Source organism: Boleophthalmus pectinirostris, unplaced genomic scaffold, assembly GCF_026225935.1.
Source record: "Boleophthalmus pectinirostris isolate CB_2022bp ecotype Guang Dong unplaced genomic scaffold, ASM2622593v1 HiC_scaffold_1, whole genome shotgun sequence".
NCBI classification, from domain to species: Eukaryota; Metazoa; Chordata; class Actinopteri; order Gobiiformes; family Gobiidae; genus Boleophthalmus; species Boleophthalmus pectinirostris.
The window spans coordinates 39,299,577-39,326,935 of NW_026570970.1; the positions used below are offsets into that span (position 1 = coordinate 39,299,577).

General features: G+C 40.7%; 1 protein-coding gene across 1 annotated transcript in view; it reads left to right on the plus strand.

Moving 5' to 3' along the window:
* dnajc10 (DnaJ (Hsp40) homolog, subfamily C, member 10) overlaps positions 1 to 17,879 on the plus strand; it is a 25,184-nt gene extending 7,305 nt beyond the window's left edge. The window contains exons 8-25 of the mRNA XM_020929065.2: positions 2,909 to 2,986; positions 3,524 to 3,567; positions 5,673 to 5,738; positions 5,996 to 6,061; positions 6,177 to 6,266; positions 6,724 to 6,834; positions 6,907 to 7,021; positions 7,597 to 7,724; positions 9,880 to 9,996; positions 11,938 to 12,039; positions 12,857 to 12,917; positions 14,067 to 14,161; positions 14,324 to 14,454; positions 15,238 to 15,291; positions 15,420 to 15,567; positions 15,752 to 15,874; positions 17,143 to 17,250; positions 17,646 to 17,879. Of these exons, the coding sequence (XP_020784724.2) occupies positions 2,909 to 2,986; positions 3,524 to 3,567; positions 5,673 to 5,738; positions 5,996 to 6,061; positions 6,177 to 6,266; positions 6,724 to 6,834; positions 6,907 to 7,021; positions 7,597 to 7,724; positions 9,880 to 9,996; positions 11,938 to 12,039; positions 12,857 to 12,917; positions 14,067 to 14,161; positions 14,324 to 14,454; positions 15,238 to 15,291; positions 15,420 to 15,567; positions 15,752 to 15,874; positions 17,143 to 17,250; positions 17,646 to 17,657 (1,649 nt within the window). The 3' untranslated portion in view covers positions 17,658 to 17,879. The remainder of the gene's footprint in view (positions 1 to 2,908; positions 2,987 to 3,523; positions 3,568 to 5,672; positions 5,739 to 5,995; positions 6,062 to 6,176; positions 6,267 to 6,723; positions 6,835 to 6,906; positions 7,022 to 7,596; positions 7,725 to 9,879; positions 9,997 to 11,937; positions 12,040 to 12,856; positions 12,918 to 14,066; positions 14,162 to 14,323; positions 14,455 to 15,237; positions 15,292 to 15,419; positions 15,568 to 15,751; positions 15,875 to 17,142; positions 17,251 to 17,645) is intronic.
* The last annotated feature ends 9,480 nt before the right edge of the window (positions 17,880 to 27,359 follow it).

The window sequence follows — 27,359 nt, forward strand, 5'->3', positions numbered from 1 at the left end:
GTGGTTGTTGTATGTTTCAGAAGCAGCTGTGAACTCTGGAGAGATCTGGTTTATCAACTTCTACTCTCCACGCTGCTCCCACTGTCACCAGCTGGCTCCCACGGTAACTGCTCTGCATGTGTCAGCGAAACCCGTCCTGACAGGAGCATGCACAATTTGGGATTATCTTTTTCACAGTGATGACTCTGCAGCTCATAATCACTCCATGTTTAATATCTCATCTATTATCTAAATGTAAATCACTATTAAGTGCAAGGGGGTCATATTATGCTGGGATAGTGAGGATTCAACTAGATTTCAGCACTGAACCTGGCAACACAAATAAGACGCTAAGCTGAGACCGAAATTTGAATTATCGCTTCAGTTAATAATACAAATTGGGAAATCAATTTCTCTTTTAAATGAAATGTTCCCATCACTGAGCAGTCGTATATGTGTACTTTTTGTGTCAGTGGAGGGAGATGGCCAAGGAGATGGACGGTGTGATCCGGATAGGAGCCGTCAACTGTGGGGACAACCACCAGCTGTGCCGGAGGAAAGGCATCCACAGCTACCCGAGTCTGTACCTCTACAGAGCAGGACAGGTAAACACACCAACCACCAGTGGCCCATCACACTGGGAAACTCTAGCGTGTTATACAGTCAAAAGTCAAACTTGTGACTGGTAGTGTATTTTTTTGCCATAGAGCTCCATCTATAATACACATGCACAATATATCACAATTCACTGGAAATGATAATCTGAGTTACCACAGCTGTCGAATTGCAAAGGTTGCAATCATTTAGATGTTCTGTACTTTTATAGAAAAATCTTGTTGTACGTGTAGTTCAGACTTCTGCAAACGTGTTTTCAAATGAATGGGGCTCTTGTATGAGTTTGTCAATTCAGAGGCCTGTCCCTGTGTTTTGGTCTTGTTCTGCAGACTCCAGAGAAGTTCAGTGGGGAGCGCTCCAAAGACAACCTGGTGCGCTTCTCCATGCAGTTCATCAGCACCGTGGTCTCCCAGCTGTGGCACGGTAAGGCTCTGCCTTTTCTTATCTGGGCTTGAAATGGAAATAATCTGTTGTGGTATAATGTGATATAAAGGGAGTACACAGACAAAACAATTTTTTTTATTTTTTTTGCATTTTATTTAATTTAACAACGTCATCTCTAAGAGAACTAATAACACATGACTGATTCCGTGTGAGATGTCCCTTGCACAGCTCTGTCAAGGACACCTTGTTGACATTTGTTGGTGGTTATCGCTATCTATGAGCTTTTGCTCTAAAAACAGTACATTCTGTTCTTAAATGAAAATGACTTCTTGAGATTATGAACCTTTTCTTGCATTGAGGGACTTTAGAACAGCTACATTGAAATCAAATGCCTGTAGAGAATATGGTAGCACTAAACAGCACAGCAGTTTGTGAAAGACAGACAGACAGAAACTGTAGTGTGGGTAAAACTGTATGTTAATTATGCATTTAACACACGCATGAAAACAGCACACAGCTGTCATTTGACTTTTTATAGTAATGATTTCAACGCAGCATGAAGACCGTACATGACCAGACCACACAGTTGGTATTTTCTGGGCAAACATTTAGAATAGAGTGATGCAGTTTAACAGAAGTGCAGCTGATCTCTGGTTTTACGCATGTATAAGTGCTGTCATGTGACGTGCACATGTTTGTAATGTTCTGATATCAGTGCGTTTGGTAAATGCTGCTTTGACACAGTCTGCTGTATAAAGGTTACCGTTGAGTCGATGTTGGTGCTTGATCTCTGGAGGAGGAAGGCTTATAACATTGGCTCTTGATGTATTTGGTGATTTGTGTGACAACTAAGGCTGAATATTATTTTCTATTGTTTTATGTTAACTTGAAACGCAGCTGAAGTGTATTTTGGAAGATTTTTTCTTGGCAATGTAATAGTTATTTTATCTGGTTAGTCTAATTCGCTACTTTAATCACACAGTATCGGAGTTACTAACGCGGTTACTACAGTGAGAGGGAACAGAGAGTAACTATAACTATTTACTTTTTGAAGATTCTTGCCCAGCACTGCTGAACATAGACAGACTATATTAGTCAGACAGTTTTACCAATGTTTGAGTCAGGATCTGACCTGTAACCTGTAACTGGTATAGTATATATTGTCGTCTTATCTCTGTGGAGATTGAAGTTTAATGCTTTACTGTGGAACATTTTAGCTGGCAATGGAGTAACAGATAATTGTGGAGGCTCTTGCTAACTTTTGTGCTAACTCCATGCCTTGTCTTTGGGCTGAGTTGGTACAAATATTTTAACTTTAAAATAGTTGATTGTGATTAATCACACTTTAGAAATATGATTAATCTAACAAAGTTTTTAATTTCACAGCAGTAGTTATGACCTATGACCCCAGTGGATCATTATGTTTTAATTTGGACATTTAAATCTAAATATTCATCTAAAATAACTTAATAAACAAGTCCATTGACTTGCGTGGTGCCCAGTGAGAGCTGATTTCACCATAAACATCATCACAACAAAGAACCATGCAGTTGTCGGCGGCCGAAAACTACGTGGACATGTCCATAACAGTCAGGGCGTGTTCCAGTGGCGGTGAAAACTGGAGTTAATCAGCAAACTGGCAAAACAAAACATGCCAAATACAATTTCACAGGGTCATTCAGAAGGGAAACAATTACTAAAAGGTTATTTTGAGTAATTAGTCCACTTAAAAAATAAATAAAATAAAAAATTATGAGGATAAAAACTGCTACATTTTGTGCCTCATTAGCCCTACTCTGGTAAAAAGTCTACAAACATTTGTCTCCCCATACTGTTCTATCCTGTTACCATGTTGGTAGTGTAAAGTGTGAGTGTACATGTACATGTGTGTAGTAGTAATCCTCTGTCCTTTCTGCTCATTGTCTCTTAGGAAATGTCTTCAGTGAGATTGAGGAGGCGTTCTCCAAAGGCGTGGGCTGGCTCATCACCTTCTGTGCAGAGTCTGGAGGTAAAACACCGTGTACTCAACCACGCTCTGTGCAAGTGCTTTTTCTTAAATATGTTACATAATACCTTATAAGATCAGTGTGTAAATAATTACATACATAAATAGAGAGAACAAGAAAGAACTGACATATACTGTGTAAATTTGACTTACAAATATAAATACTTTTATCTCTATCTTTCATTTTATCAGTCACCTGTCCTACGCTTTGCACACCACCGTTTGGATAATTCCAGCTCTTGCCAATCTTCATTGAACTCTGAACTTTGGTGATGTAGACAGACTATTAATGAAGGATTACACAGTCATAAGTTAATTAATAAAACAAAACCCTACTCCACATGTGTTACTGAAGAGGACTTTTAAAGAGGAGAGACCGAATTTGCTTAATCTATGGATCTGTTAATGGATAGAAGATGTATGTTTTGTTTTTAGGACTTTCTAAAACATAAAAAGGACAGATGAAATAAGATTACAGTTGAATACCTCATTAGAGTAGAGAAGAGTATACCACATCACTAATAAGACCTGTGCTGTCAGATTGCCTGGAGCCCCGGACGAGGCAGAAGCTGGCAGGCATGCTGGTGAGTACCTGTTTAGGGCAGGGTCTGGGCAGGGGGCAACCAAATGAACTGACCTAATTTGGTTGGATGATAACTATTGTAAATATAAATTATAGTTTTACACCAATCAAGAAGCACTTTGTGAAGAAAAGATGGAAAACATGCTAAATTACAGGAAGTAGAGTGTTCAGAAACAGTTCTATCAAGTTCTGCTGAACTTGCACCTAAGACAGACTTTTTTTGATACTTTATTTAGTTGAAATAATGTTTAAAGTGTTTGTCAGATAATAATTTCTGTGTACATTAGAATTTTGCCAGGTGCTAGGGGAATTCCCTGTTGTGATGCAGGAAGTACAATTTTAAACCTAAAAAGGGTACTTGATGTTTGGGGGTGTAATACCTTTTTTCTGTCCTGCGGTGTGACACGCCTTTGTAGCAAAATCCAAAAATGATTTTCTACATCAAATCAGTTCTACAACATTTGTACATAAGCCTTTTCACAAACATCGACATCATTTTTTGTGACACTCATTTTAGACATTTGAGACATTTGAATGTGCCCTGCATGTGACATCTCCTGTAACCAGGCTGGACATTCACTACAAATTTGCCATGTCAGAATATTTTACATAATTATTTAATTAGCACTATAGACATTAAGTAACTTTCCCATCTTAAATAATATCTGTTTAATAATCAGAATTGTATTTTTGTTCAGAAAAATACAGCTGTCACAGCGCAGGACAATCCCAGAGCTCTTCTTGGTGCATAAATGACAGATGAGCTCCTTTTAGTTTTGGTATAACTAACTTTTTAAGTCTATGATTTTTCATCACACCCCAGGAGACTCTCTGAATTACAGCTTTTTTAGATTTAAAGTAGTAATAAAGGAGTAATATTCTTAAATCATGTACAGTACGCTTCCCTTGATGAACTGTCACAAGAGACTCATTCTAGAATTTTTTAAAGAAAAGTGTTACAATCAGACCACAGGACAATTTTGTGTTTTGTGTTTAAAATACAATGAAATATGCCCTCATTTGACACAGTTGAATTTTGGAGGAAGAAAAATGTTATTTAGAAAGACATTTAAAGTGATAACACTGAAAATGGGCATCAAGTCACGCAAAAAATCCCCCAGATCTTAAATCTAATGATCTTAATAGTGTTTTAGTAAAATGAGTGGTCTAACGTGTAATAGTGGCTTTTAGGGCTGGGTGTTTCTGCTGGTGCATAGTGCTGGGTCCAAAGGGTCTGTCTGCTGCTGGAGGACGGCCTGGTGGAGGTGGGCGGAGGAGGGACTTGTTACAAAGAGTGGGGAACAGTGATGGATGGGTGGAAGTTTGCGGTTATGAGTCACACAGTTTGTCCAAATGTGTAATATTTTAAATGTTTTGCTTCACTGATAGAATGTGTCTTTTTGTGTTAGATTGAAGAGGAGCTATTCCACTCCTGTGGGATATTCATTCTTTATGCATAAAATATTTAGATGACCATGTTATCTTTTATTCTTTTCAAAATTCTGTATTTTCCATAAAACAACATAATAAAATGTTTAATTGGTTAATACATCTTATTTTTAATGCTCTAAGGCCCCCTTCCCTTTGCTCCCCATGCTAAGTCGCTCCTCTAGCTTAGCTCTAATTAAACTAGTGCACATCACATCAGATTTATCATGTTGTAGTACATTGTTTTGCGTCATGGTTTTGTATATTTATAGAAAATTGTCATGCGGGAACATGGTTGACGTTGACTTATGTGCTGAATCTTGGGCAGACATGCACGCAGAACATGTAACACCACTTCAGGCATGTTTTTTTTTTTTATAACAGAACAATGTAATAACATGGTCAAAAGCTCCAAAAAGTAGATTTTGCTGTTTGTCTGTCATGTGTTTGTGAGCGGTCTCTGTCAAACAAATGATTTAAGTATTCATTGGTCCTGGTTGGGGGCTGAAGGGTGAGGCATGAGGGGTGGTGGTCTGTGGAGGTGAGTGGGTCTTGGCCTGGTGAAGGTGGTGAGGGGTGAGGGGTCCTGTGTGGGGCTGGGGAGGTAGGGGATGAAGGGTGGGGGTCTGTGATAGTGACTGATGCTTTGCCTTGTACTGAGCCGTGCTGTCTCTGCAGGACGGCCTGGTGAAGGTGGGCTGGCTCGACTGTGTGAACCAGGAGCATCTGTGCGACAGCTTCCAGGTCAGAAACACACACACACTTACTTCTGACCCCCCTTCAGAGCATACAGAGCATCAGAATTCACATACTAATTTATACTGAAGCTAGTGTCGAAAGTAGCTACTCATATGACCAGGTATCCATCTTAAAATCAAAAATTTGTATGTAGTATCAAGCCTGTTTTAAGTATGTAATTAGAGTAACTCTAGTGCTCTGTGATGTTTGTTTGCGTGTGTGTGTGTGTGTGTGTGTGTGTGCGTGTGTGTGTGTTTCTCCAGGTGAGCAGTGGAGCCACGGCCTTGTTTCCCCCAGGCAGCTCTCTGGACCAAGAGGGCAGTGTCCTGGTACGTCCCTGTGTATTCTGTCTGTATTCTCTGTTCATTCGTGTTCCTCCTGCAGACTGACTGTGTTTGTGTTTGTGTTTGTGTGTGTGTGTGTGTGTGTGTGCTTGTGTGATAGTGGCTGCGCAGTCTGGACAGCAGAGAGATCTACCAGCAGGTCCTGGAGCACCTGCCTGACCTGGAGCTGCTCAGTGCCCACAACTTCCAGGTACAACCCCTGCAGACACCTCCACTATTCCCCATGGCCCCCCCATGGCCCCCCACACTCATCCAAAATAATTCAATTGTATGGTTTCTCCATACTGCTCCATGGGGCTGTTACGAGATGATGAATGATGAAAATCCATTTTAGTGATTGTATTATACTCCAGCTTTCTGTAAAATGCTGTTTACAAGTTTAAACTGCTTTCTGGTGAAAAGAGCGGGCACCTTTAACCACCTCAGTCATGATTGGCTCTTGTGGTTGCCATGGTACTCGCGGTTGGTTTTCCAAATGGTTTTGCAATATGGACCAATTATTTTTTACCGTTTATAAACTTGAAATTAAATGACTCCCAACAACACTTCACATGGCAGATTCAGAGCCCTTTGTGTGGAGGAAACACTAGACAGGATCAGACCCAGGGCTGGTCCAAGACACACCCTCACTCTGTCTCCTGTTTCAGAGCAAGCTGGCTCGGCACCGCTGGCTTATCAGCTTCTTTTTCGGAGACAAAAACACATCTCTGAACGAGTACAAGAAACTGCAGGCTCTACTGCGCAATGACCACATCCAGGTACAGGGCTGTGGTGATCAACCAGACTCTACACCGCTGCATGTTCTCTTCTAAGTGACTGGTTGTGTTCAGGTGGGCAGAGTGGACTGTGTGGCCGATGCCGAGCTGTGCCAGTCTCTGTACATCCACAAACCCTGCGTGGCCGTGTTTAAAGGAATGGGCATCCACAACTTTGAGATCCACCATGGTCAGACCCTACACTCACATGCTGCACTGACTGCAAGTACACGGTATAAGTGCATGACTCTAGACCGCTGTGGACAGTTTGGAATGAACTAGTTTGTCACATTTTAAAAGGAGGTATTAGGTATGGGCCGATGTGGATGTTCTGATACCAGTATATGATATCTGATCTGCTGCTGTGGTCAATAACTGATATTTGCTGATACCAAGCTCATAGCACGGCCCACAAATGTATCTGAAGTTGAAATAAAGATTACAAAATTAACTTTTCAATTTGTTAAAAGAAAAATTTGTGTAACTGTATAGAGTATACAACAGTTTACAACTGTAGACTGTTTTTATCTGTGCTATAGTATTTCCATTTGGACTCATTTGTCTATTCAAAAAGGGCACTCAGAGAAAGGGGTGAAAAATGTATTGCTTCAGAGATGGATATCGACGAATTGGTATCGATCACTGATACCAATAGTGGACCCGATATATATCGCTTATATCCTGTATCCCTAATTGCTGTCATGGTTTACACTCCGTAATACAGGATGTTTTCTACCTTTTTTCACCTGTTTCTTTTGTCTCCAGGGAAGGATGTGCTGTACAACATTGTGGCATTCGCGCGGGACAGTGTGAGGGCACATGTGACCACCCTGAGGCCAGACAACTTCCCGTCCAATCAGAAGGAGCCCTGGCTGGTGGACTTCTTTGCACCGGTCTGTGACGCGTCTTTGTCTTATTTCTACAGAAATGGTAGCCCGATAATAATAATGATAATAATGATAATAATAATGTTATTATTGTTATTATTATCATTTTCCATTTATATAGTTTTCAAGTGGAATTAAAAAACAGATTAAACAGAAAAGTTTTGAGAAGTGAATTGAATTGATCAGTGGGTTCAGCATTTGTATGTGTGCCCAGTCTGCTGCTCCCTACATCTTGTCCCCTAGTCCCTTCATAGCTATTGCAAAAAATCTAAAGTTAATGCAGAATCAACTTCTCAGAGTTTTAACCATGTTATAGACATTTCCCCTTATTTAACAACTCAAAGTTGCATTTAGAGTCATTCATACATGTATACATCTACCCCTGTTTTCACTGCCACCGTACACACCCACTGTAATGTATGCACTTTCTTCTCCACTTTTATTTTATTTATAGGATTTCACAGTGTATCCACAAATGGAAAACAATGCGTGATGTAGTAGTGTGATGTGCATCTGTCGATTACCCCCAATTTACTCTCAATTTACACTAAAACATAACAGTGCGCTGCTCAAAATAAATAGGTTGGAGTTCTAATTTTGCAGTGTCAATTGAGCATTTTCAGACTTTTTGAAGGGGCAAGACACAAACTAAGCATGTGGTGTCAAAATAAACTTCTGATGCTCTTTCAAAATACCTTCTCTAAAATCACTACAGTCGTGTAAACCTGGTGAGCTCAGGGAATGACTCATGATGGACTACACAAAGTTTATAGCCGTGGAGGATAAATATAAAACATCAACAACTTCTGAAGGAAAAGGTGTGTGATGAGTGAAAGTGAAATGGTGAGTTAATGCAGCACCACAGATACGACTCGTTATCACTGCAAAGCATCATTTCTCTTGTTGTCAACATTTGTATTGTGATTTAAAACATAATTCATCCAGTCAACATTGAACACATAAACAATGTAAAATGTTTAGTGTTTAAACATGAGAATACACAGAGGCTGACGTCACAGGAGCAGCTCTACTGCCTCTGGTGTAAATTGAAGCTTTTAAAAGTACATGCATATGCAGCTCTGCCGACGTTATGTGCTGCTCACACTTCTAGAATAAATTCTGGGTTACGGTGACGTCATCTCCCATTGGCCTCTGCAATTTTCACCCTGAAGTCAGCAGATTATTATTATTATTTTTTTTCATTATTGTTATTTTAAAACAAATCATGAATAAATGTTTCAAAGTAGAGAAATGAAGTATTTTTTTGGCATCTTTTTAGTAGTTCGGCCGTAGTTCTGTCAGTCTGCCCCAGGGCAGCTGTGGCTTCAATAGTAGCTTACCACCACCGAGTGTGGAGTGAATGAATAATGCTCTGTAAAGTCTTTGAGTGTCCAGAAAAGCGCAGTATAAAACTGATGCAACTTAGCTTTTAGAATCCTGTTGTGAGAGGAGCTCCACGTGTGCCTGGGTGCTTCTCACTGTAATGTGGTGTGCAGCTGATAAGAGCACTGTTGACTTTGTGGGTGGACTGTGAAACACCCACAATACAAACTCTGCTCTCATCGGTGTATCGTGTAAGCAGCCTCTGTTTGATCAGTTTCAGGATACGGATGTAAACACTGGTCAGGTGAGATGAGTCTCATCAACTCTCACTTCATATGGAGTTTTTGTTTTGTTGGGATCTTCTAAAATGAGATCAACATGGTTTCAAGTTCAGATATGAATTATACAAGGAGTATTTCTTATTCATTAAGACATGTGTTGTATCTACTATATAGTTATAATCTATAACACTTGTGGATTACTGTCACATTAGTATATTTTTAATTGCAATATTCATCTAAAATGACGGCGCATACTGTTGGCCACTTCTTCAATACCTGCACATCACACTAACAAGAAGTTGATTTTTTTTTTCATTTATGCCAAAATGTCTACACCATGCTGCCAAATCCTACGTGTATGTCCGATTTAAGGAAATAATATTGGAGAATGAGTAAGTACAGATGTTGTTGAAAATGAGAGTAGCTCTGAGAAATAACTTCTTGAATACAAGAGCACAATATTTCCTCTTTAAAGTTAGGATCTGTGTCCAGGGAATGAATGCAATTCCATGTCCTCACGCAGCATGGATCCTAACCTGTGTGTCTTGCGTGTGCAGTGGTGCCCTCCCTGTCGTGCGCTCCTCCCAGAGCTCCGGAAGGCGTCCATCCAGCTGGCAGGACAGATGAGGTTTGGGACCCTGGACTGTACCGTCCACCAGCACCTGTGCTCCAGGGTAAGGCTCAGGGCAGGTGCAATGACAGGGTAAGGCTCAGGGCAGGTGTAGAGACAGGGTGAGGGTCAGGTCAGGTGCAGTGACAGGGTCATGTCTTCATGAATACAGTGCTTGATGTTCACACAGAAAACATCATTTACTCCGTCCACTCTGTGGTGAGAAGATTCCCCTTGGAGCATCACCAATCCCACACTCACTGCATTCATACTTGTTAAGTGTTTTAACCCTTGAACCTCTGTCCCTCAGGGAGTTTGAAGACACTGAGCAGCTTTTTAAGATGAGACAGTGCAGATGAACAGGGGAAAAAAAATACATTTGAAATGTCTGAAGGGTCAGTTCGTATGAAATCAGCCATTTTCAAGGAATCTCCCCTATGAGCCATCTCAGATTTGGCTGAAAAAAAATTCTAAAAATTTCTAAAATGACCAAATGAAAGAATATTAAATTTTAGCTCAGTCCCTTGAGTCGTTCCTGAGTTATGACCCTTTGAAATTTTGGGGCCATGTTCACTTTTTCTGAAACCTTAATTTATAAACATGACCAGAACTTCATCAGAAGTAGAGCTAAGAAGCTGAACATTTGTATTATTGTAGACTCTCGGTCATAGATTCTGAATCTCACATTTGGGTGCCGCTCAATTTTTTTTTTCAGTTTTTGAGGTCCAAGATCTATTTACTCCAAGCAGATATTTACAAACTAACTGAACCTGAATATTTGAGAGAATGACCATTTCTGACAACAATCTCACACTTTTCTGAGCTTTCATGTGGATGATGGGGCGGCAGTAGCTCAGTTGGTAGAGCATTCGCCCACTGAGACATAAACATCACAGGTTGAGTGGTCAGATCCACTGACCCACAGGTTGGCTGGTGTGATTCCAGCTCCCACAGATGAATGCTGTTGTTGTGTCCTTGGGCAAGACACTTAACCCACCTTGCCCACAGTGTCTGCGTACACTGGTGTGTGAATGTGTGTGTGAATGGGTGAGTGGTTCCTTGTTGTAAAGCGCTTTGAGTGCCTTGAAGGTGGAAAAGCGCTATAGAAAAATGTGACAATGACATTGTAGAGTCCTAAATCTGGTCACAGACCAAATGTGATCTTTTTGGCCCCTTCTTTGGAGCCTCGGTTCCCCATGTGGCACAGTTAGATGTTGATCAAATTTTTACCAGAGAAACTTTGGCAGATTCTGATTAGTTTAAAGTAATAAAAACATCTACTATTAACTTCCTTCATTTCAAACGGAATTTTTGAAAATGAGCTCTCACAGGTTATTTTTGGTGGAGTTTAGGGACTTTTCCACCTGATAAAAAGATTAAATGACCTTTAATAGACTTAAAGACTATTTGCTTGTTATAAGTGAAGACAATTGAAGATTATTTGTGGTACTTTGCTTGTGATGGTTTTGGTGGCACTCAGCTTCTTAGCTCTATTTTTGATGAAGTTCTGGTCTCTCAAACATGTTTATAAATTAAGGCTTCAGAAAAAGTGAACATGGCCCCAAAATTTCAAAGGGTCATAACTCAGGAACGACTCAAGGGACTGAGCTAAAATTTGATATTCTTTCATTTGGTGATTTTAGAATTGTTTTGAATTTTTTTCAGCCAAATCTGAGATGGCTCATAGGGGAGGGCGGCTGATTTCATATGGACTGACCCTGAACTTCTAATGTTCAGAGAACATCTAATGTTCTCATATATTAACAAAATTGCACATAATTACTCAAAAAAGTTGGACATATAAAAGCAAAAAAATGACAGAACCAGCTTTCGACCTTCAGTTTGTTATATACAAAAATATACAAGGGATTTCTGAAAATTTTAGTAAAAAGACTAAAGATTTAAAAGTAGCTTATTTTTTAAGCAAATAAAAGAAATCAGTGTTTGAATTAGAAGGAGACAAGCCAAGCATGTGTTGATATCTCCAGCCCTGTCTGTGTTGCAGTATAACGTCCAGGCCTACCCCACCACAGTGATCTTCAATGGCTCCTCTGTTCACGAGTACGAGGGCCAGCACTCTGCAGACGGCATCCTCGAGTTCATACAGGTACGGCCGCTCACCATCAGAGGGCGCTGTCACTCTGAGAAAACCTTGATGAAAATACCTCTGTGCACCACTAGGGGGCAGGGACATAAAACCTGTTGTAAAATAATGTAGTGTGTATTTTAAAGGACTAACCAAGGGTGCTGGTGTGTGCAGTTATGATACATCCAACAGTGAGAGGCATATCTACAAAAGTGCACATATTCTATTCACATGTTGTAATTTCCTATCACGAAATATTTAAACAAAAGTAGTAAAGATTCGAGTCAGGAAAGCCTACACCTGTGATTCCAGAGCCGTAACCTGCAGACGGGACAGGACACATCCAAGTTTGTCTCCTTCTCAAGTGAATAAATTGACTTTACTGTCAGATTTACTATTGTGCTCAGTAAAAGCTGTATGTGATTAGAACATGTTTACCTCCCGTCTGGGGACACAGATGGGGTCATGTTCATGGAATTTAAAATCTAAATATTATATACAGTTCCTTTCAAGTAGAATTTGCATGTGAACTGATGAGGATTTATTATATGATTTGGGTGGGAGGGTAATATATTTTTATCACATATTTCTGGTACTACATAAAGAGTTTTGTCACGTCACAAAACAAGATGGATTTTCAAACATGACCAATGAAATTCACATTTTAGATTATAACTTGACTGATGATATTGGACAATCCTGAAAGAGCTGAGAATAAACCAGGAGCAAAAAGTAAAATTTCATGCAGGATGACTGGCGTTGTGGTAGTGATGAGTGATGAGTGAAGAGCGCCATATGAGTGGCGTGCATCTGATGGTTGGTCCTGGATCTCTTGTAGGACCTGGTGCAGCCCTCAGTGGTCGTCCTGGATCCTGACAGCTTCACACAGAGAGTTAAAGGTAAAGTACGCAGATCATTGCTCTAATTCCTCATGACTAGCATGTTACAAATGTGAACACCTCTCACATGACTCGATTACTCGAGTGGGTGGGCACTGATCATATCTAAGATCTGCATACACATTGAATTCATACGGACTTGCTTTATTCAAAATCCCTTTTTAAAGCAGCAGTACCCACATTTTTATTGTTCTTGAGTATAATTTTTGTTCAGAATATATTGAAGAAGCAGCACTTTGTGACAAAATGAGACAACCATGTACTATCTGTTGCTAATTTTAAAGATTTTTTAAATTTCTTGTCCAAACGGAAGACTGTGCCAAAAGCAGTGCTCTCATTGTCTGCTCTGGGGTGATCCACTCCAGATCCTCTTTGCCCTGTGAAAAAAGTACGAGGTATCAATGTACCAAGGAGTGTGTGAGAGTTAGACAGATCTACTTCCTTCTTGTGTGATGTGAACATCAGGTACAACTGTATTGTGTTATGCAGGTAGTCTCTATAGTCAAAGTCAGAATCTGTGTGAATCGGTGATGAGCGTGGCCAAGGCGGCTGCAGGCGAGCAGCCCTGCCACACTGTTACATAGACCCGGTAATATCGTGAGATCAAGGAGGATGCAGGCACCTTGCAAGGCCAGTAAAGGCCGGTGAAGGTGAAAAAAAGCATTTGCAGCTTGACTGTAAATTCTAAAGGCATAATGGGAAATGCAGTGCTGTCAAACACATGCCTCACGGCTGACTGGCAGCTGATTGGACTGATATGTTTTGATGAAAGGTGCTGTTCCTGCTGATCTTGGTTTTCTAAATAATTTTCACCACAGACCAAGCATAATTGTGTGAACTTTATAGTGAGCTCTGTGTTGTTTGCTCTGGAGATGTTATATCAGTGTGTGGTGTGTGGGGAAAGAAGAGAATGAATTCACAAAGTTTGATGTAGTTTTAGTCAGTGTAACACTTTAAATGAACGTGACACCTGTCCTGTCAGCACAGCTCTGCCGGAATGTCTAAGCTGATTTGAGCTTTTTCCTCATCCCCTCGGCTGCAGCTGCCTGCTCTCACTGACAATCCAGGCCAGGATTTTGGCATCTTAAAAACACCTAATGTAATGTACGCAAGAAGCCTAGAAACCCAATGTGTGTGTGTGTGTTGTAGGGCGGTCAGAGGGCGAAGTGTGGGCAGTGGACTTCTACGCCCCCTGGTGTGGACCGTGCCAGATGCTGATGCCTGAGTGGAGACGCATGGCCCGGGTAAGAGCATCTCTCCTCCCTCTGGCCCTGTGTCAGTGGGCTTGGGTCAGTGGGTCAGTGGGCTTGGGTCAGTGGGCTTGGGTCAGTGGGCTTGGGTCAGTGGGCTTGGGTCAGTGGGCTTGTCTGTGCTGCTCCATGCTCACGTGTTGTGCTCGTCTTCAGATGGTGTCGGGGCAGATCCACGTGGGCTCTGTGGACTGTCAGCACTTCCAGACCTTTTGTCAAAGTCAGGGTGTGAGAGCGTACCCTGAGCTGCGCCTGTACGGGGCCTCCAAGAAGACGCACCAGTTCACGTATGTACCACTACCTATGTGCCTTTTGTGGTGGACAATTCACTCTGTGCTAGTGCCTATGGAGATGTTACTACTTTGTGTTTCACAGTGTTAAACATTTACACTAAAACTAGATACTCATTTGAGAAAGTATTGATATGCATGTTACAACCAGAACCACACCCTTTGAAGAAACCTCACAAAGACGGGTGGATCTGGAGCTGTATGCTGTCTCCCTGAGGGTGTGATTGATGGACAGTTTAACCAATGAAAGACACATGCTGTGTTTGCATCAAAAACAAATATGGCTGCTTACACATTAAAAAGGAGGAAAAGCTACATAAAGGACTGAGAAACTATAATTGATCTCAGGTGAAAAAGTGATATATTTTGTTGTCTAGAAGGAACTGCCTTTGCATTTAAGGGACACTTGATACAAATGAGCGACAGTGGTTTGATGGTCTCAGATTTGGACAGAGGTTTTTCACGCTCTAGGGTCCGATTCCAGACCCTGCATGGATGACATCTACCTCTTCAAGAATATTTTTGAGAGAACAATGTTCTATTGGTACAGAGCTCCATAAGACCCCCTCTTTAAAAGTAAAACAGATGTATTTCAATGTTTAGATAAGGGGAATGCTTTGACATGATTTCACCACAAATGCACACCTCAATCTCACCTTCAATTCCACCGCTATGTCCTTTACTCTTTTGGTTTCATTTGGTTCATTCCTAAAACAAATATTGACATTCTAAAAAATAATGTGTATCCCTTACTACTGTATGTGTCCTCTTGTGTTTCAGAACATATAATGGCTGGCACAGAGACTCTCAGTCCCTGAGGTCCTGGGCTCTCAGGTCAGACTTCTGTTTTTATAATGGTTCTAATAAAGTTTCAACATGTCTAAACACTGTCTGTATAAAACACTGTCTGTACTCTGACCGCACATGTGTTTTCTGACCCTGCATCTGTATTCTTCTCACAGTTCGTTGCCTCGGGCGTCGGTGGACCTCACTCCAGACTCATTCAGAACTCTGGTGCTTCAGGGGGACCAGCACTGGGTCCTGGACTTCTTTGCTCCGTGGTGTGGGCCCTGCCAGCATTTTGCCCCAGAGTTCGAGGTTCTGGCTCGAGTATGTATTGTTTGTATTGTTTTGTAATGATACTTTGTAGTGACATCATGTTGGGGGTGCTCTACATGCATCTCTATTGGCAAAAGTGTGCTTTCAGTTAGCATCACACCCACAGGGAATGCTGATGACATCAGCTGCAAAGTTTCAGTTGTTTTGTATGTTTTTGTATGTCTTTTCTCCACAGAGCCTTAAAGGGGAGGTGCGGGCAGGGAAAGTGGACTGCCAAGCACACTACCAGCTGTGCCAGACAGCAGGGATCACCGCGTACCCCACTGTCCGCTTCTACCCCCACCAAGGCGTGCCCAGGGTGAGTGCAGGGGAACATACCGCTCAGGGTCGGGTCAGGTTGGGGCTAATGAGTGAGTTTGTTGTGACTGTGTTTTTGGACGCTGTGTGGTGTGTCCAAAAAAAAAAAACATTTCCCATTTATTTATTTATTGATTTTTCCCAGTGAAAAAATTGCAACATAAGTGCCCATAAGCACATTTCATTCATATTTGAGCTCCCCCAAATGAATGCTGTTGTTGTGTCCTTGGGCCAGACAGTGTCTGCGTACACTGGTGTATGAATGGGTGAGTGGATCCTTCTTGTAAAGCTCTTTGTGTGCCATGAAGAGAGAAAAGCACTGTTTAAAAATGTGACCATTCATTGACACATTTATTTTTATTTTTTAATTTATTCAATATTTTACCAGGAAAGTCAACTGAGAACACCTTCTCATTTGCAATGACGACCTGACCAAGAGGCAGAATAAAACAGAAGCACAAGCAGAACATACTCACACATCAACCGTAACATGAAACGGTGAATAGAGAGCTGAGACAGTGAAATATTTGCAGATTAAAGTTATAAAAGTGTTAAAAGCAGGTGTAGTGATCCTGTAAAATACTCTGGATGGAGTTTAAAAGTCGACAGAGGTAAAAACGACCTAAGTTTTAAAGTGTGTTGAAGATGGTTCCAGTCACTGCTGCAGAACTGAAATAATTATTACTATACTATTATTAATCTGTCCCTTTTGCTTAGTGGAGATCGGCAATTCCAGCCATACAGTGATCCAAATGATTCTAGTGAAAGTGTGTGGAGTTTAAAAACACAGTGGAGCACTTCCTTTATTACTGCATGATATCACAAGGTGGAACAGAGTGTTATCTGTTTGATAGACAAACTCGGCCTCAATCTACAGGATTTGTGTGTTAAACATGTGTGAAAACACAACTCCAGGTGTTTGGGAAGAGGAAACGACATGATACTGTAGATCAGAAAACAGTGTCAGTGGTCAATAGTCACATTTTTATATAGAACTTTTCCACCTTCAAGGCGCTTAAAGCGCTTTACAACAAGGAACCACTCACCCTTTCATACATCAGTGTAGGCAGACAATGGGGGTGAGGTGAGTCAAACGTCTTGCCCAAGGACACAACAACAGCATTCATCTGTGGGAGCAGAATCGCACCGCCAACCTGTGGGTCAGTGGATCTGACGCTCAACCTGTGATGTTTATATGGAGTGTGGTTATTGTGCTTGTCGAGTCGGCCTCCTGCTCTGTGTGTGATTCTAAAAGTGTTTCTGTGGCAGACGGCGTATGGAGGAGAACACATGAACAGCCGAGAAGCCAGCGTGATCGCTGACATCATCAGAACGAGACTGGAGGAGCTAAAGCCGCGCATGAACAGCCAAACCAAGGTAAGGAACGTCATGACAGCACATCTATTAAAGAACACACATTCTGTGGCTTTAACTCCCCTTTAGACATACTTTTGGTGACCTTGGTGTGGGTATTTCCAGATATGTAGCTGGCTGAAAAAATGATGTACGCCAACTTGTCTACTTTTGGAAAATATACTTTTTAAACTTCCTGAGTTTCAAATGAGGCATTGAGGCTTTGGAGCTTCCTGCTGTCAGCAACAGGAATGAACAATAAGAAATATACAACTGCTATCAGCTTGTAGGAGAATTATGTATTTTTACCTATGACACGACTAAATAGGCAAATTACAAACTGATCATTTTTTTAGGCTCAGAAGATGACTTTGGATTCATGGATGAATGAAAGCTTCTCTTTTGTCATGTGTGTGCAGGACGAGCTCTGATGTGAGCAGAGGGGGGGCAGTGATGCGTGCGACCCCCAGGATGTGACTGGGCATTGTGTGAGCGGTTGGTGAACACTCCCTGAAGCTGCTGGATGGATGGACACTGTGCAGAGCCATATTTACTCTGTGATGTAAGACACTGGAGCTCTGTTACAGAAGAGTCATTTTACTGATTGTGTGGAAACTGCTGGGACTTTCCAAATAAAGGTTTTTACTTTTTAAGCCTGGCTTGGTCTTTATGACTCTGCGTGTTTAGCTTTGAGGAGTTCTATTTTTGTACGTCTTCAAAGCTTTTGTCTTAAGTAAGAAGTGACTTTTATTTGAGGAAATTGTGTTATAAAACTACTTTGAAGTACATTATTTAATTTGTACTTGAGATATCTGCAAAAAGAACTTTTCAGAGCTTTTCATTTATCTACACAAAGTTGTATTTAGAGTGGAACGATTGGAAGAATGTGTAGAATAAGTTCATTAAAGGTGTAAAGGTATAAACAAAAACAAAGGGTTAAATCATTTGTGCTACATTTGACATTTTGTGTCTGATTATTACCTCCGCCAAGGAGGTTATGTTTTTGCCGGCGTTTGTCTGTTTGTTTGTTTGTTTGTTTGTTTGTCTGTTAGCAACATAACTCAAAAAGTTATGGACCGATTTTGATGAAATTTTCAGGATTTGTTGGAAATGTGAAAAGGAAGAACTGATTTCATTTTGGGGGTGATCCGGAAGAAATCCTGGATTCTGGATCACTTTGAAATTTTTGTTAACATTGTGGTAAATGGGGCCAAAAATTTTGTTTCTCAATATCTCGATTAATTATTGACCAAACCCCATGAAATTTGACTCAGGGATGGACAATGGGATCCTCTTTCATATTCCAAAGGCTGATCCGGATCTGATCCAGAAGACTGATTTTATTGCAATTTATATAAAAAATGGGGGTAGTCCTTGGCGGAGGTCTGCGCTCTCTGAGTGCTTTTCTAGTATCAAATATAAATCATAAACCAGATGTTACATCCAAACAGCCATTAGTGGCTAGTCAGAATCATTAGTCTTTTTTCCCCCAGAGTAATGGTTCTCAGTAAGTGCGCTCCGGCTGCTCCATCCCCTCTGTCCCTGAGTACATCTGGGGCCAGTGGTGTCCAGGGACCGGGCTCTCGGTCAGAGGAGGACTACAGACCCATTGAGCACTATTGGAAGTGTGCCAGAACAAACAGCACCTGTCCACACCAGCACAGCCTCCAGAGCTTCGGCATAATGAGCACTCTGTACCTGCGCTGAGGCCCACTAGTGGTCAGGAGCAGTAGTGCACATGTTTGGCCTGGACATAGGTTTGTTTTTGTAAACAGTGACAGCGGGGTGAATAGCTGCTCTCAGTGTGTGAAACAGCCCTCACCTTGTGTTTGCCCTGGCTGCACCCGCCAAGACCGCCCTGACCCCACAGCCCGACCTCCACATCCCACCCCCCCGCAGCCAACCCCCCCATCCCACAGTCGAGCCGGAGTCCAGGGTTTTCGCACACGGCCACAAAGACGGCCATTTTGGGCTCAGGGACTAGGAGTGGGTCATTTTGTTTTTAAAGCACTACCATTCCAAAGTGTTAAAGGGGCTATAATATACTGGTCAAAAAATGAAATGAACACTTTGAAAACACATCAGATCTCAATCTGAAAAAAATTTGTTGTATATCTGTACAAATCTGGACAGGTCAATGTCTTGGAAACAAAAGGATGCTCCTCTTTTAATGGAAATGAAGAACAGGTGACACTAGAGCAGCAACATGAGACAAACCCTAAAACAGGACTGGTTTTACATGTGGAGGTCATTTCAAGTTTCTCCCTCTTGGTCTTTTTTGGCTTTTCCTCGAGTGCTGCTTTGGCTACAGTGATCATCACTACTGGGAGTATGAGGTCATTCCTGAACCCTACAGATGCACAGATTGTCCAACTTCTCCAGGATGGTACATCTGGACGTGCTGTTGCAAGAAGATTGAATGTGTCTCCAGCACAATCTCCAGAACATGGAGGAGATTTCAGGAGACAGACAGTTCCTCTAGAAGAGCTGGACAGAGCTGTAGAAGGTCCTCAACTCATCAGCAGGATCCACATCTGCTCCTTTGTGCAGGAGGAACAGTCTGAGCACTGCCCATGTCCTACAGAATGACCTCCAAGCAAAAAGTCAGGGAGCACAAACGAGAAGACTGGAATCACAAGCAAAACAAGATGCAGAACAAAAACAAAAAGATTTTACACAATTACACAAATCATTTGATTGCAGATGTATTTATTTTATTTACAATTTTTTTTTTCTGTTTTTGTTTTGTTTGTATTTTGATTTATACTTTTTTGCTTGATGTTTTAAAAGTGTTTTTTGAACAAAATCAAAATTGATTCCATATACGTAGTAAAAGGACTGTAAAGTAAGTATGTATTTGTAATTCAGTATTGTACACATTCATGAATTTCAGGGAATTTACAGATTCATGTCATTTTTCACATGGCTGAAATGCCCTTCAGCAAGGCGTTTAACCCCACACTGTTCTACAGTCTGTAACAGAAACCCTGCAAATAACTTGCTCTGGAGAAGAGTATAAGCTAAGACAGCTAAATATTTCTTCACCAAAATATGTTAACAGTAATCCATTAGATAATTATTGATTCAGTCTTTATTAAACCTGAGTATCTCCCAAGTTTTCAAGTCAACACTGGTTTCCTTTTGCATTTAGATAAAGAGCTGAGAGACACATGGGGACAGAACTGTAACCCAGGATGAAGAGGCTTTCCTCAAGACTTCAAGCCCTGGTCACATCCACGATGAAAACAAACATCTTCCCACTGCACATACTTGAGCGTCACCTTTTCATGAAAGCAAAAACAAAGGCTGATGATGATGAACTTGACTCCTGCTTCATTGTAGCATTAATGAAAGGATGTGTATGTGGCACCATTTGAAGATCAGCCTCAAGGTTTCACTCATTAGTTCTGGATATGTGGTGCTTTTATGATTTAGTGTGTATAACTGAACTCGAGTATTGCTGTGTTTGAAATGTACAAATCTTATTTTTTGCAAGCACAAATGGAGTCTTAGTTTTGATATTTACTGTAAATCTACTAGTGAAGTGAAATCAGTCATTTGGTAAAAGACAGATTATTCAGGGTTTTTTGTTGTTGTTTTTTTTTTAAATCTTGCAATTAGATTTAGTTTTTAGAGCTCAACATTGATGTATGTGAATATTTGAACAAATCTCCCACTTACCGGTGTTGATTGATTTTGTAAATCAGCTATATACAATCACAATAGACAAATAAAAAAATACAGAATTAGCTATACTTCTTGAACAAAGGGGTGCAACTGTAATCCCTTTGAGTTAGTTTATGTTTAAGGACTGTTTGGCTGTAGGAATTTGCAAAAAAACAAACAAACAAACAAAAAAACAAGAAAGATGATTGGAGCTTTTGGCAGTGGTTCCCATTGCTTCTGTGGTTGTCAGTTAATGTTTATGTTTATGCTGTAACTTTGTAGTTTTCTAAGACATTGTTGCTAATATGATCTGCAAAAGATTGTGTTTTTGAGGTTTTGATTGTCCAAATGTTTTGGGGGAGTTCTTCTTTGAGGAGACACAGATTCCTGCTTCCTGGTGGCCTGGTGGTTATAGAGGGGAGAGTTCAGCATCCTAACAGCCTGGTGGATGAAGCTATTAGTGAGTGTGTTGGGGCGGGAACAAAGGTTCCTGTACGTCCTCCCGTGTGAGGTGTGACTTGTGACTTGCATCACTCACTGCTGTGTTGGCTTTGTGTGTGAGGCTGGTGGTGTCTGTGTGCATGAGGCGGGTGGATGCTCTCATTGGTTCCTCTGTAGAATGTGCTCATGATGGTGGTGAGGCTCTTGTCCGCTTGAGTTTCTACAGGAAGTAGAGGAGCTGCTGGTCTTTCTCCACCAGTGCTGCAGTGTTGGTCCAGGAGAGCTCCTCACCTTCACCCTCAGGAGTTTAGTGCTGCTCACTCTCTCCACAGCAGCACCGTCGATGGTCAGTGGTGGGTGTTGGGTGTTGGGTGTGGCCTCTCTGGAAGTCTACAACAATCTTCTTAGTCTTGCTGACGTTCAGATGGAGGTTGTTGTCACCAAATTTGATACGTGGGTCAAGTCCTCATGCCCGATGCCGCAAAAAAAGTTTGGTGAGGATCTGAGGTCATTTGAGGTCACACAGGTCAATTGAAAGGTCATGCCATTATAAAGGATTCGGTAATTTGAATTCTGAACCATCTGCAGCCTAAAATATTCACCCAAACATCACACAAGTTGGCACACACATAATCGGGGTACACTGGATGTTACAGGTTGAAACTGGTCAAGGTCACTTGAAGGTCAAGGTAACCAAGGTCAAATATGCGTTTCTGGTCATAACTCTGTGAAGGATGGAGCTCGAGCAACGGGAGTGTCTCAGAATATCAGAAAAACTATAATCTATTTATAATTCTATGTATTTGTATAGTCAAATATGAATAGATAATCACAAATTCCAGAACAGTTCCTTTCTGTTTCAGTGTGTGCTGTTAAAATTCTAATTGGAAAAAAAATAATTTCCATTTCTTGTTTTTCTGGTGAAACACAACACACTGATCTACAGTCACACAACTGACACACACACAACTCATGAAAAATGACATTTTTGTTACACACTAGTAAACACAGACATTCTCATGTGTGACCAACATCACACAAATGTTCATGGGCCTGTACACATACACACATTACATTGTGGGTATAATGATCATGTGATATGGACTGGACTCCTCATAAACTGCTTCTGTGCTGATGAACTGACCCAACAATGTCTCATGGGGACCAGGCTGATATCTCTGATTGTGCTTGTTTCAAAATAAGGCGATAGTTCTTCTGGCCTGCAGGAGACCAGAATCCAGCAGTGTGGCTTGTTTTTTACTGACACCAAAAACGTTGAGATACAAACCCAGAACACAGAGCGCTGCCTGATGAGGAACCTCTACACCAGGCATGTCCAAACTATGGCCCGGGGGCCAAATGCGGCCCTCAGACTTCCAAGTGAATTGACCCAAATTACCTTGCGTCAATAAAAAAATTATTTTTTACTGCAAGTTTTTTGAGAATCTACCTGGATAAAGCCAATATTTAATATTTAGTGTGTGGTTTTAAGGATCTTAGCATGACTAAAGACTGATGGCTCGTTCTAACATGTTAAATATGCACATATTTCAATTATACCCTGTACTGAGCATCAGGCTACAGCCCTCGATTGGCCCTCTGCTTCATCTGTGTTTACATATGTGGCCCTTGATGAAAAAAGTTTGGACAGCCCTGCTCTACACCAACTACAGTGAGTATGGTATGGATCACAGATTTCCAATAGTTCTGACCCATATCATTTGCACATTTATTACAAATATCTGGAATGTCAGGGGCCCATTCATGTCATTTGACGGTGTCACAGGTTCTCATTAACCATTTATATTATAACAACCGTATTCTAGTGTTAATGGTTTGTTTTAGGCTTTAAGACAAGCCTTTTCCCAATCAGCACCTTCAGTTTTCTCCTGTCTATCGTCTGTGCTTCCAGCCTGTCCTTGCTTGATTCTTTATCATGTGACATTAAAGTTCGATAAAACAGAGAGATCTGCTTCCTTCCATTTAAATTTGAGAAGACAATGTCCTCTGTACTAGACAGAGGAGGTTCACAGCTAATATTTTTAAGCTTTGATGACAAAGTGTTTCAACTGTAGGAACTGTAGGGGAAAAAAAAGTTTCTTGGGAATAGAAAAAAATCTGACAAATTTAATGAAACATCAGTGGTTCACACTCACACAAATAAAGCCTGTATTATTTATTCCCTTCTGTGCCCATATTTTTGAACCCTCCACCTGCCTCCCTGCTTTGAAGATTACCATTACAGGAGAAAAACAGGAGAGTAAAAGAGTGTTCCCAACCTGCTTATGTGATTTGTACCAAATATCAATTGTATTCCATAAAAAGGGGTTGTGGATTTTTCAGATCCTAGGTTCAGCAGAGTACAAATATTATTTTATGGAAAGATGTGACATTGTTGCCTGTTCTGTTGCCCAAGATGGTGGATCCTCTGTGGAGAAGTAAAACACTGCAGAACGAAACTGAGCAGACCAATAATACCATTTAAAACTGTGCCACTATAAACCTCCTGTTTCATAACAGATTCCTGTTGTAAAGGAATCTCTTGTTCAGTCAACAGTGAAAAAGATACAAAAGCTTTGGTCAAATTGTTTAATGATTGTTGCACCGCTGACATTAAGGGATTATAATATCAATTTTGACACCTTAATAAGTAAATCCCTCCTGTATTTAAGAATAGAATTTATGTTTTTCTTCCTTGTTTAAAACAAAATAGAAAATTTTGTATTATTAATTACATAAAGTGAAAATCTTCCAAAAAATGTTAATTTGATTAATTACATTCAGTAGATTTATAGACAGATTGGTCAGAAATAGGATCACATCATCCTCGTAAAGAGATATTCTGTGTTCCCACCAGTATGGAGAGAACAGAATAGACAGAGCCAGGGGTTCTGAGGCTGAATTAAACAACACTGGAGAAAGAGAACAGCCCCGGCAGGTGGACCTTTCTAAAATGATCAGTTTGGAAGATATGCTATTAGAAAGGATACTTACAGTTGGATTTGTATGTCATATTTGAATCCATTTGTGAAAACCACTCCCAAATCTAAACCGTGGTAAAAATGCCCACTGGATTCTGCTAAAAGTCTGATGGACATGAGTGACAGCAGTGCTGTGTCTTTGAAATACGTCTGCTCATTAATTATATTCAGTATATTTCTAATAATGTGGAAACTTTAGCACTGTTTCACAAATTCACACTGGTCACTGTGTGTTAAATTTGGAATATATTGTTCTAGTCATAATTCAAAAATCTTAGAAAGTATTTTAGTATCACATCCCATCCAGCTCACACGTCTAAACAAGGAACATTCTGTGGGGGATTTATTTGGTTTTAGTATCAGTGAGATTAAAGAAAGTCTAAGTGAGTGTGACAGAATTCTTTTACCGTATGATTCAAGATCCATGTCCTTTAAAGGAAGTAATAACTGTTCTTCAAATGCTTTATCAAATTCTCCTGTCAAGCCGTCAGGCAGAAACGCAATGAGTATTAATACTTTTAATAGCTGCAGATATTTAAGCCTGTGTTAACTCAATTTCTAAATCAAATTTCTCATTTTCTGTAAGTACCAGAAAAACCTGTGTCCCTCTCAAACGATGTTTGAGGAGATTCTGATTTATAAAGATGTTTGTAAAACTAAAGCTAAAATCTAAAGCTCTCATTCATTTGTTGGGGTCAGCAGTTCACTCACCGTCACATGTTTTTTTTATTAATTGCCCGTTCTGTTTGCTATTTCTGAATTCTCCAAGTCAAAGGATTATTAAAGCCACAATAAACTTTCTGCTTTTTCTGTTGACAGTTTATTTTATTTACTTCTCAAAAGGAGCAATTCTTTTTGTTTGGTTCAATCATCTCCTTGATCTGTATCATATTCCAGTGTTTTTATTTGTCTTTCTAAAGTGAGCATCTCTGCTTTGAATTGCTTAGATTGGATTTCTCCTCTGGTGAAAACTTTGAAAGACTCCCACCATGTGCTGACACTAGTTTGATTGGTGTTAAACTCAAAATATAAATCAATTTTTCAGGCTTTGTGAGACAAGAAAGTAATCTGAGTGATGGAGAGTTCTGTTGGCCTGAGTAGCATGAAAACTACATTTTACTGGGACTAAGATGTCCCCAACTTCAACCAGATTCAGGTCTCTGCAGTATTGTTTCCAAAGTTTCCTTGTTCTTCTTTTAGTTGAATCTGAACCTGTAGTACAGTCCCAAACAGGGTTTAAAGTGCAAATAATTTTATAATTATATATGATCCTTGTAAAGTGGATAAAGTAAAGAAGAGTCTTCAAGACTCCAGTGGGATCTTGAGTCGTGCTAGTAACCTGGAGCGACATACTTCTGTGAATAAGGATTAAAACATTCCTTGCATAATTGTTATAAGTTGAATCCAGTACATGTTCTTGCCATCGTTTTTGTCTAATGACTTTCTTGAAGAAAATCTATCTTTGAATTAAACAATTGTATCCTTTTCATAACCTGTTATCATTTAGTAAGTTATTTCAGCCTCCAGACACTCCAACTTGTTATTTGCAAATCATTTTCCTAACCCTAACCCTAACTCTATCAAATGAGGCTGACTGACATTGAAATGTTTATATTAAATAGCATTAAATATATCATATTTAACACTAATATCGCAGGCTACAGTGTGACTTTCCTATTATAATAAAGTGATTTTATTTTCCACATTATTCAATCATGTGACGTAGGTATTCTGCCACAAACACACACATGTCATTACTTAACTGATTAACAACTATAAAACCAAAACACTTTTAAAATGTGACTTGTTACTCCACTTCTGCCTCAGGAGCTCAAATCGACGGCATTTGAACTGTAACAGCACTTGGGGTTCGAGGGAATTGAGAAACACTCACATGCTCAGGCCACATGGACAAAGAGACAAAAGTCTCAAGTGTTGGAGACGTGTTCAGTCCCAGTGTTTGATGAAACCAAAGGCTCCTCTGAAGGACATGTTTATCTCAGCTCTGGTTGCTCTGGTCATCCTCTCTGGTCTGTACAAGTCTATGGTCACAGCACACACTGTGTCACACACTGTAAAGTGCACATGCTCGTGCACGAGAGTGTGTGGATTCAAATGTAGAATATTGTGGAGAATAATGTGTAAAATAAACAGCCCTTCTCTGTGTCTATGTGAATTTTCTGATGATTACCTGATCAAACTCTTCCTCAGACTCTCATTACTTCTGCTCCTCTCCACAAGTGTTGGTTTTTCCTGTATGTCCAGACTCTGGTTGTTCTCACATGATGTGCCTGTTGGCTTTTTAGTGACTATTTCTTCATTATTGATTTACTCAGAGTAAAATAATAATAATAATACTTCAGTTTTATACAGCACTTTTCTGGACACTGGTCAGAGCATTCTTCATTCACTCCACACTTGGTGGTAAACTATTGTTGTAGCCACAGCTGCCCTGGGGCAGAGTGACAGAAGCGAGGTTGCCAATCTGCACCATCAGACTCTCCGACCATCACCACACTCACACACACACACACACACACACACACACACACACACACACACACACACACACTCACACACACACACACACACACACACACACACACACACACACACACACACACACTCACACACACACACACACACACACACACACACACACACACACTCACACACACACACACACACACACACACACACACACACACACACACACACACACACACACACACACACACACACACTCACACACACACACACACACACTCACACACACACACACACACACACACTCACACACACACACACACACACACACACACACACACACACACACTACACACACACACACACACACACACACACACACTCACACACACTCACACACACACACACACACACACACACACACACACTCACACACACACACTCACACACACACACACACTCACACACACACACACACACACACACACACACACACACACACACACACACACACACACTCACACACACACACACTCACACTCACACACACACACACAC